Source organism: Sminthopsis crassicaudata, chromosome 6 (genome assembly GCF_048593235.1).
Source record: "Sminthopsis crassicaudata isolate SCR6 chromosome 6, ASM4859323v1, whole genome shotgun sequence".
Taxonomy (NCBI): domain Eukaryota; kingdom Metazoa; phylum Chordata; class Mammalia; order Dasyuromorphia; family Dasyuridae; genus Sminthopsis; species Sminthopsis crassicaudata.
This window is the reverse complement of record NC_133622.1, coordinates 153,090,049-153,101,735: the sequence shown is the minus strand read 5'-3', so window position 1 is coordinate 153,101,735 and position 11,687 is coordinate 153,090,049. Positions and strand designations below refer to the sequence as shown.

General features: G+C 36.6%; 1 protein-coding gene across 1 annotated transcript in view; it reads right to left on the bottom strand.

Annotated features, from left to right (window-relative positions):
• Positions 1-2,219: 2,219 nt before the first annotated feature.
• The window catches only part of SLC10A6 (solute carrier family 10 member 6), a 33,445-nt gene continuing 23,977 nt past the window's right edge, over positions 2,220-11,687 (bottom strand). Inside the window, exons 5-6 of the mRNA XM_074273502.1 lie at positions 5,100-5,257; positions 2,220-3,386 (exon numbers count right to left, since the gene is read on the bottom strand). Of these exons, the coding sequence (XP_074129603.1) occupies positions 3,238-3,386; positions 5,100-5,257 (307 nt within the window). The 3' untranslated portion in view covers positions 2,220-3,237. The remainder of the gene's footprint in view (positions 3,387-5,099; positions 5,258-11,687) is intronic.

Genomic DNA, 11,687 nt, shown 5'->3' with positions numbered 1-11,687 from the left:
GAAAGTGCAGTCCCCATCCAGAGAGAGAACTATGAAGACTGAATGTCTTCATACAGATATGAATACAATACAAAGCATAGTATTTTCGCCTTTTTTTTGTTGTTTGCTCGCTTGCTTGGTTTTTTTTTCCTCTTTTTGATCTGATTTTTATTGTGCAGCATGACAAATATGAAAATATGTTTGGAAGAATTGTATATGTTTAACCTATATTGTATTGCTTGTTGTCTTGGGGATGGGGAGAGCAAGAGAAGGAGAGAAAAAAAATTTGGAACATAAGGTTTTTCAAGGGTGAATGTTGACAGCTATCTTGGCATGTATTTGGAAAAATAAAATACTATTGAAAGTTTTTTAAAAAGACTGCATCTAACTATTCTAATTTTATTTTTCATAAGCACCTGTGCTTGGGTCTGTATTTTTGCATTTCCTAGGACCCTTTGTTTGTGACTTAAGATCATGAGACAATTGTGGTGTCCACATGGGAAAAGATAACATTTCTTTCCTGGGACTAAACTGAGAACTGAAGTAGCTGGGCACTGTGTATTTGTTTTGTTTTGTTTGGAACAAAATGTTTATTATAAAATTTTTGCCATATTCAGAATGTTCCATGATAAACCATCTTAGTAGATCAGAATCTAGGACCAGAAACTTTTGCTTTTTTTAAATTATGTACAATTTGTTATTCCACTAACATATATAATAAATTTATATATGCATAAAATTTATATTTATAAATTTCTTTTTTTTTCTTCCTTCTCTCTATCCCACCTTAGAGATGGCTACATTAGACCCAAATAAGGCTCTATATGTGTATATGTAAAATGATTCTATATGTACTTCTGTTTACCAACTTTTTTTCTGAAGGCAGACAGCTTCTTTCTTTATATGTAATTGTAGTTAATTTGGATATTTATAATAGACAAAACTACTTATTCACTCAAAGTCATTCTTTAAAAATATTACTGTTACAATGTTAACAAAATCTCCTTAACTGGAAGCATAATCATAAGCCATTCATGTTTCATAACTATACTGCCAAGGCCAGAATTACTGTGAACTAGGGCATTTAAATATTCATTAGGTCATGATCCTAACAACCATCAGGTTTACATTTATATATATCTTTTAAGTGCATATGGCAGTTACACATGTGTTTTCTCCCTCCATAGAATGTAAACGCATTGAGAGCAAGTAATGTTTCTTCCCTCCTCCACCTTTCCTAGCATCTTCATCATTTAGCCCAGGACCTGGCACTTTAAAGGCGCATAATAAATGCTTGGTGATTGACAGGCACCAATCCTATCTATATGTAATATCTCATGCCCCTATTAAGACAGGAGGGAGATGTATTTCCTCAATTTCAAAGAAAAGAAAATTGAACATCATTATTATTATATTAAAACTTAAAAGGTTTAAGGTATATTTATAAAATAAAAATGTAAAGAAATGAATCATACTTTAAAAAAAACTAAATCCTACTACACCTTCTAAATAAATGAAAATTTATACATCTCTAATAATTCACTTCTCTAAGGCCTTAGAAGAAAGGACTCTTACGAGCTAGGGATTTCTTTTGCAAACACATTGTATAACATGACCCCTGAACACCATCAAGGATGCTAGAATAAGTGCCTCATCTCTGATTTACCCTATTTTCATTCTAAATTTAGAAGCTTAATGGAACTGGAGACTTTAAGATTTTAGGAACCTAAATTTGACTTCTGGCACTAAAGGCTGTGATTAATAGTAACCTGAAGAAAAAAAGGGGAAAGTGTGCTCTGATGACCAAATACCCTCAAATTGTGTCAGGAATGGGTATTCTTTAAATTGGAAAATACTTTATGCCAATTCTATGGGTCTTGTAAGGGATATATTCCTTCTTTGGGGTGTTTACAGTCTGCTGGAAATAGAGAATTGTTATGAATAAATTATCTAAAGAAAATTTGTACTGAGGGAATATAGGGTTAAGGAATGATCAGAGTGGGAAGAAGTTAGTCCCCCAAATCCAGAAGATACAAAGAAAGGAAAGTTCATAGGAACATAGAATCAGAGATTCAGAATTTCAGTTAGAAGGGTTTTAAAAGCCTTTTCCCTGATTCTACAAACAAGGAAATTGAGGCTTGAGAGAACAACTAACCCAAGCTCACTCCGCTAGTAAGTGGGTATAAAGGGATAGGTAAGAATTTAGGATGGAGCAGAGAAGAATCATAACCAATATGGAATTGGAGCTATGTAAGTTTAATATGCTTTACATACATTATTTTAATTAATCCTTATAACAGTTATCTAATGTTTATTTTTCTCATTTTTATTGATCCTTTTTATTTTACATAAATTACATTTCCATATACAACCTTTCCCCCCTCCTACCCAATGTGTTTTTTCTTGTAGCAAAAATATTTTTAAAAGGGAAAAAAAATCACTTCAAAAAATTAATCACATTATCATGTCTGGCAAGATTCACAGTATTCCATACCCACAGTATCACAAACCTGCTTCTGCAAAGATGCATTTTCTCAACTCATCTCAAGGGCCAAAATTGATAATTATAACTGTATAGCCTTCAATTCATTTTTTCTTATCGTTAGTATAGGTTATTTTCTTGAACCTGCCCCCAATTCTTCCTAAATCTTCTCACACTTCTCTGAACTCCTCATAATTATTTTACTCTGTCTTATAGCACAAGAACATTTATAACTACAATTTGCTTAACTATTCCTTAGTCAATTGGCATCTGGGTAAAAGAGTTATTTTCTTCTTTTTTACAGATGAGAAGTACTAGTGTTCTATTCACTGCACTATCTACTGGCCTTTGGATTGAATTTAAATAAACAGGCAGATCAATAAGTCCAGTAGGCAGTAGGGATGATCGAAGGCCCAATCTAGATGCCATCAACTGCAAAAGAAGGGTTATAAAATGACTTGCAAGTATATTATTATATTAAAAGTATTCCTACATAAGAATACTGTTTAGGCAAGACTATTAACTATACTATATTAACTATTAACTATATAGGCAAGACTATAAAATTAATTTCCCCCCCAAAAGGGAACAAAATATTTTCCCAAAAGGGATCACATTACCAATTCATAGTGCATATAGTAATTAGATTCTGTCTACACAGTTCATTGATAGCATCTGAAACAGATGAATTGATTTGTTGGCCAACAGTTCCTAGTTTTGGTGAAGAAAGGGCCATCATTCGGCATCATCCTCTGCCGGGCCTGTTGTCATGACAGCTACAAGGTCATACTGTTCTCCTCAACCCTTTCCAGAAAGGAAGTGACCTCACTCCTGGCAGCTGTTTCCTTCAGTTCAGATACTTCATTGCAGTCAAGGTCCTTTTCTTCATGCTTTTTCTTACATAGTCTTTTGTATGTCTGATAAACTTCAGGAAAGACAGACACATGACAGTTATAAGCCATTTCATAGGAATAATAATAAAATTATTTTTATGTACCCAACTGATTGTAATTCAGGGATTTATTTTTTAATTTAAAAATAAACCTCTAATTGTAAGGGAAAAGAATGAAGAAGAGAACTAATAAAGAAAATGGAGCTTAAAACAACCCCCTAATCATGGCGAAATAGAATCATTGGATTTAGAAAGGCTTCAAAAGTTCAAATTCTATCACAGCCAATTTATATACAAACACATACATGCATGTGTGTGAAAGAATATGAACTAAACAAAAAACAAAAAACCAGCATAGAAATATTGGAAACTAATGAGTTTCATTCCAATATGATTTTTCTTATTTAACATTATGTTCTTACTATTCCACCAATAATAACCTAACCCAGTTGACTTGAACAGAGTAATAGAAACCAGTTAAATGTTAATGACTTAATTTGCTTCAGTGAACAAATTCACTAACCAACAAGATTAATAATATCTATTTTTCTGTGACTTCTTGGACCTGTCATGTTTTATCTGCAAGTCTCTAATATGCCCTTACAGAGTGCTTGGCATTCATGAAAATTTTCAATTGATTGCCTAGGAGTCTGGATTTTTTTTCAGAAACCTTTGAAATCAGGTAGTATTTAATATCAGTTCATGAGGGCCAGTGTTGTGGAAGAGATACAACCCCCCAAAAATGATTATTTTAATGTTTATTGCCCAGCTGCATTGGCAATGCTCCAATAAAATCCTTGTTCCACTGCTGACCCCCAATTATTACTCTTCTTAGTTAATAGTTACTCATGGAAACTTCCAAATAATGGGACTTGGAATATAACTTCTGAAAGTATCCTGGTTTGTTTGAGGTGCATATGCTTAATTTTTAAAAATCTCATCAATTGGCCTATATATTTCCCTATGAAGCTTGATCCAAAGATTTGTTTTAAATTTTCTACTTTCCCCAGAACAATCAGAATGAAAGTATACCAAGGTGCTATTAAAGTTAATGCTCGCTCAAAAAAAGGGAACGCATGATCCATAAGCACCATAATCACAGTGCTTTTTGGCAAGACAGATAAATATCAAGATATTTTCAAAAAGAGAGAGATTTTCAAGCCCTCTGAAAAAGAAGTAAAATGAAAGTTTCTGAGGCTGTGGTATAAAAGCTTCTGAGATGAAATTTCTAAAAGTTTAGCCTGCTTCCCTCAGACCCTTGTTTGTTGATTCAGTAGAGTCAATTTAGAGATGTTACACTTCATTCAGGACAAACTCAGCCCCTGGAATCTTCTCTAATGTCTTCTCAAGGTGTCTTAAGAGGACAGTTGCTTTATTCCTTTATTTTTTCTCCTTTGTATTCATTTCATGGCAATTTTCTGTCTGTGGCAGAAATCTAAAGTGCCTGGAAATTTCTAACTTACTCAACAATTTTGTTGTGTATTTGAAAAAATAGCAAATTGTGTATAGTAGATTTACAGTTTCGTGTACAAATGTCTTCTTTATTGTAATATGTTATGGAAATCCTTGTTTTATTCTATAAATTTAAAATAAAATGAAAAAATTAACTGAAATATAAAAAGACTTATATAAGTAAGAGAATAAAAAATATTAAAGTTAAAAAAAAAAAGTAAAATGGCATCTGCCTCTTCCCATCCCAATCCAAGTCCTAAAAATGTATAGGTATTATACTTAGGATGCACCAACCTGCAATAATGAAAAATCCAATCAGCATCTGGAAAAATCCATAGTTCAAAGGGAAGGTAAATACCTGGGCCACTTGTTCTGAAGTAAAAGATAACTGAAGCATGGTGGAACACAGTTGTACATTTTGAGCTCCTGTTTCTATGGAAATGGTCCTGCATCTGCCAATCAGAATATGATTTAAGTAAAATTTGGTCAACAAAAAACAGCTTATGTTTATAAGATATAAGATAGCATAGTGAGTAGAGGATCTTGTTTGGAGTAAGGAATACCTGGATTGAATTTTTGCTTCTGACACCTTCCAACTACCCAGATTCCAACTTCCATGTCATCCTTGACTTCTCATTCTCCTTTACCCCATATCTATTTGTTATTGTTCAGTCATATCCAACTCTTCATGACCCCATTTGGAGTTTTCTTGGCAAAGATACTTCTGCAACTCATTTTACAGATGAGAAAATCGAGGCAAACAGAATTAAATGACTTGCCCAGAATCACTTACCTAGTAACTGTCTAAGACCAGATGTGAACTCAGAAAGCTGAGTCTTTCTGACTCCAGACTGGGCAATGAACAACCTAGCTGCAAATTAGTCATCATTTTTACCTCCACAATGCATCTCACATTATTCCCCTTGTTTTTACTCACAGAATTGTTACCCTATATTAGACTCTTCCCTTCACTATTATAATAACTTCCTAACTTTCCCCCCAAGTTTCTCCTTCCTCTAATTCATCTTCCTCTAATCCAAACACATCTACGAAATTAAAAATCCAAAAATAAATTGACCATGTTCTTCCATGGATAAATATAAATGCTTCTCTTTGCCTCCACAATCTTGTCTCCAAAAAAAGATCTCCAGACACAGCATGCATTATTTCCCCTCATGTGTTCTTTATCCTGACTAAAATGGCCTATTTGCTGCTCCTTAAACACATTTCATCTGCTGTCTTGTTCCTTTGCAAAAGATGTCATCATTCCTTATATTCCCACATCCTTATCTGCCTCTTACAATCCCTAGCTTCTTTCAAATGCCATCTCCTAAATAAGACCTTTCTTGATGCTACCAGATGCTAGTACTCCCCCTCAAAATTACCTTGTATTGTAGTAAGCAGGTCCACTAGGGAGAGAGTGGAGGTAGCACATCCCAGGAAAATTAACTACCCCAACCTCTCAATCACACCTTATGGGAGGAGTCAGTCCAGAACTCTGCTCCTAAGAGCCCCTTGAGATAGTCAGTCCACCTTCCAGCCCAGTTCTTTCCCCAAAACTACACCCAATCTCCTTCCAAGTAATCAACCCTTGTCAAAAAGGGACTCAGCAACTGCATCTACGAGTCTCATAGATCCCCACCTTCCCATTAGCCACACCCACTAAAGAATGGATAAAGCAAGTTTGTACCTCCAAAATCCCAGCACCATCAAAAGGTATGGACATAAAATATATAGTTGAACCCTTGCCTCCCTTTTTTAAAATGTGTACCCCTTGAGAACAGGGAATATTTCTCTTTTCCAATTATGTCCACTTTGGCATAGTGCTTTGTATATAATAAATACATAATGTGATTAATAGGCGCCTTCTAATTCATTCATTGATGTTGTATATATTCTTTCCCATGGAACAAAAGTTCCTTAAGTGCAAAACTGTTCCCTTTTGTCTTAGTGTCCCCCGCACATACTGTTTGACTAATGGTATATGTTTAATAAATATTTATGATTGATTTTTAAATGTCATGTTTCATCTAATTTTCTTCAAAATAACCTTAATTCCTTTCTCTATAATTCGATGCCGCCATCATCACCAATATTATTATTAGCATCTTGTGGTTATGTATAGCTTTGTGTAGCGAGCTGTCGTCTCTAGAAGCTGCCGGATCACTCTCTGGGAAGAGATCTGCTGTGTCGTCTACTCAAATCTCTCCGGCAGATTCTTCTTCCTGTAACGAACCGTTGTCTCCAGGCAGTTGCTGTTAACTCTTGTCCAAAGAAGTGACTTCCTTTCCTGCAGAGAGCCCCGTCAAGCCTGATGCAATTCAGAGTCTTCTTCTTTCTCTGAGAGTCCTCTCTTTTATTCTCCCAGAGAATGGGCGTGGGATAATGCAAGGGCTTCTGGGAAGAACCACCCCAGCCAATGAGCTTGCCCCCTCTATCAAGTCAACCTGAGTTCTCACCATGTAATTGTCCAGAAAACCTCAGTTCTCACTTAGTAATCCTAACATCTCCCCCTTTCTTTTGATTTAGAACATAGGACAGTCATGACCTTGAAACATAAATCCATCAATATGGGAAGTATTACAGATAATTACATAAATGACCTTGAAACATAAATCCATCAATATGGGAAGTATTACAGATAATTACATAAATTACATAAGCACATAGTAACATAGTAACGTAACACATGCTAGAAGTATATAACATAATCATAAATTGAAAATTTATAAATGTCCATAAGTCCATTGTCCATTAGTCTCATCTTGTGTGAGGAAGTCCAATGATTCCTGCTGGTTTTTAAAGTTCTTTAACAGTCTTCTTATTATCCATGCTCTTTCAGTGTCAGATGTTTCTTAGATCTTCTCCTTTATTTTGAGGCCTTTCTCTTTTTCTGTCTTTCTCTGATGGACAAGGCGAATATGACTTGTTGGCACCCATCTGATTCCTTCTCCTGCTGAAGAAATACAAGCAAACCCTCTCTCCCAGGCAGTTAACCTATCTAATTACATTCTATTTACCACTTTCTAAATCTCTTCTCATCATCTGGCAATTACATTGGAATTGTTTGCACTGGACACAGCCCTGTTGGTTTAAAAGGCCTGTATTCTCCCCAAGTGTAATCCATTTTTGCAATCTGATTGCCTTTTGGTTGACTGATTGGGTAATCCCTTTCTGCCATGTGATTGCTTCTCTGCTGATTGATTAAATCAGAGTCCTGGCCTTCTAAAGGTTCTTTGGGTGTAACATCAGCTGCCATCATGCCCCAAGTCTTTTTTGCCTGGGGCCCAGGTCCAGGGCCCCTCATCCCATTTCCCTGAATTAATCTACACTCTGATGCCCAATGGAGTCCTCTGTTGCATTTTGGACATGGGGTTTTAGGTCTTCTCTCACCCTGTTTCCTCACTGTATCTCCATACCTACACTGAGCTCTTAGATGTCCAATTTTTCCACATTGAAAACATCGCCGAGTTTCTCTAGAAGGCCCTTGCCAGGAGGGACCCTGCCTTTCCACATTCATCATTGTCCGGGTGTAAAAAGCATTTGTTCCCACTGTAGCACAGCGTCTTATGATCTCCTCTAAAGGAGCATCTTTGTCTAATCCCCATATAATTCTTTTGCAAATCTCATTGGCATTTTCCTTAGCCAGATGCCTGGTCATTATTTCTGTAGCTGAATTTTCTCCAATAGTTCTTTTGACAGCAGTTTGCAAACGTCCCACAAAATCTGCAAAAGGTTCATTGGGACCTTGCTGTATTTTAGTGAAAGCCTCTCCACGATCTTTCTGTCCAGGAAGGACACCCCAAGCTTTTATTGCAGCCTTAGCAATTTGCTCATATATTGTCATGGTATAATTAATCTGTTCCGAATTCTCTCCATACTGACCTTCACCAGCTAAGTGCTCAAAAGTGAATTGTGTGTTAACTCCTATTTCCAAATTGCATCTGACTTGAATTTTACATAATTCATGAAATTCCGCAAGCCATAATAAATTTTCTCCAGGTTCCAGACATGTCCTTGCTATGGATTTCCAATCATTCGGGGTTAGGACTTCATAAGACAAACCATCTAGTAACATTTTGACATAAGCTGATGTAGCCCCATAAAGGGTACAACCTTTTTTCAAATCCTTAATTTTATTCAAATCTAAAGGTGCATATCTTCTCCTTTTTTTACCTACAGAGTCAGTATTTTCAATCACAGGATATACATGTATAAAATCACTTATATCCTGTCCTTCTCTCTTAGCTTTAACCAATGCTTTTTCTAATCTTGTCATAGGCTTAGGCTGCTTCACAGGCAATTCTGTTTGTGTTTCTGCCTCTTCCCCTCTTTCTTCCTCCATCTCTGAAGGTGGGGTTGATGTGGGCCTGTCAATAATCTGTTCTCTAGGCAGGGTTGAAGCTTCTTCAAGAGAATCATACCATAATTCCTCATTTAAATCCTCTTGCTCTAGGGAAAGATCTTGATCTTTCCTTTTTTCCTCACACTTCCTCCTCTGTTCATTTTTAGAACTTTTCCTTCTCCTACAACTTGCTTGATAGTTTAAGGCTAATTGAACTATGTTGTAGATATAAAATACTTCTGCAGAAATTGAACGAGGCCCATTTTTTGCTTGAAATTCTTTCATTTCATATCCCACTAGCTTCCATTTATCTACATCTATCTTTTCTTCCTCTAAGAACCAAGGGGATGTGCGTCTTAATGCAGCCAAGAGTTTAGCAATCTGTACCCAGGTTACAAGTAAACTCTGCTCCTCAATTATCTTGATTATACTCTCTATAGTACCACTCCTGAATGGAGCTGAGGTTGCTTCTGGGGCTGGGGTTGAGTCGGCTGAGGTCCAGGGATTGAATATAGCTAACATCTGCCCCATTTCAGCTATAAGAGATTCCTGGTTTAGCCCTTAACAAGTTAAGTTCCTTATTTATCTATTAGCACGCTCACTTAATCTTTAACAAAGTTTCCTCGTTACTCACGGTTCTGGGTCAGAGAGACTGAGATCTAGATCGGAAGCTTTTCCAATAGTGAATAGTGAATAGTGAAGAGCAAAGAATGATATCTAGATTATGAGTTTGAGTAACTGGGAGGATGGAGTTACCATCTACAATAACAGGGAAGGTAGGATGCGAAGGTCTGGTCTAGCTCTTCTTGTCAGGATAAGCAAATGTCCTTGCCCCACGTTGGGCGCCAATTGTAGCGAGCTGTCGTCTCTAGAAGCTGCCGGATCACTCTCTGGGAAGAGATCTGCTGTGTCGTCTACTCAAATCTCTCCGGCAGATTCTTCTTCCTGTAACGAACCGTTGTCTCCAGGCAGTTGCTGTTAACTCTTGTCCAAAGAAGTGACTTCCTTTCCTGCAGAGAGCCCCGTCAAGCCTGATGCAATTCAGAGTCTTCTTCTTTCTCTGAGAGTCCTCTCTTTTATTCTCCCAGAGAATGGGCGTGGGATAATGCAAGGGCTTCTGGGAAGAACCACCCCAGCCAATGAGCTTGCCCCCTCTATCAAGTCAACCTGAGTTCTCACCATGTAATTGTCCAGAAAACCTCAGTTCTCACTTAGTAATCCTAACAGCTTTGTCATCTGTGAAATGATCATAACTATGTAAAACCAGGCTTAAAGTCATTAGAGACCTGGGATTGAACCTCTCATCTGTGACACATATTGGTTACAAACATGCTGTTTCAAAGTATCTGACATCAATATGAGATAGGGTAGCAAAGTGCCCCTCCATATAGATTAGACTAATTCTTTTCTTAAAATACAAAGAAGTTGTCTCTGAAATTTGATAGACTCAGAAGGCTGTAACTTCCCAATCATCTAAGGGCAGTGCAAGAAGAGAATACAAAGTCCTGGGTAGCTAGGTGAGCATTAGCAGAGAAAGCCTGAAATATTGATAGGATTATAATACTCCTGAGGCAAGTAAGGAAGGGCACTTATGGCTTCATCTCAATCTTAAGTGGGTCTTTTGTTCAAGTGGACTTTTGATTATAGTTCCATCCCAAGTGGGGGTCTCTAGAAATCCCACCTTATTGTATACAATCAGAAAGTCAAGTTATGATGTCAAACCCCCAAAGTTATATTTTTCCTATAAAATACCTACTCATACTCTAGATGTTTGCTCATTCTTTTTAGGGTGCCAAATCCCTTTTAGAGTTAGTCCACCAATCAATGGCTTTCTCATGACAACTAACTTCTCTGTGAATTTAATCTGTCAGTCAATGGCATATTCCCACCACATGGTGTCTTCCTGTTAATGTGTCTTCTTTCTGGTTAATAGTTAGTTCCACTAGGGAACTTCTTTCCCCTTTATAACTGCTAAAACCCTTTTTCCTTGCTAAAAACTTTTATGTATTTAGTCCTCTCTTAGCTAGGTAATAAAATCTTTGCCACTTGATTTGAAGATCTATATCTAGAAATTCTTTTAAGATGACTCAAGACACCCTCCCCCGTAACTCCAATATACTTTTGGGGTCTCACCCTATACTCCCTCATTCTGGTGACCTGGTGCAAGAAGAGTCTGACTGCACCCTGTAATCTCAAGCTAGGACTCTTCAAGATTTGATCCTGCCCTGCTAACCGAAGGAAACCTGAGTAAAACACTATAGCTTTGTTGAGTACTCTATTCTTTAAAAAAATCTTGAATAATGTATCATACTTCTAAGAAGTGGTAAATTAGTGTATGATATAAAAAAATTAGAAAAAATATCCTGGTACAGTCAAACTCCCTTTTCAGCACCCCTAAATCTTCATGTAAACACTGTAAAAAAAAAAAACAAAAAACAAACAAACACATCTAATTAAATGTTCTTTTGTTAATTGTTGACCCAGGGCATTTCGTTATTTTCCAATTCTGCTGGGTTATCCAAAAGTGGACCATCACT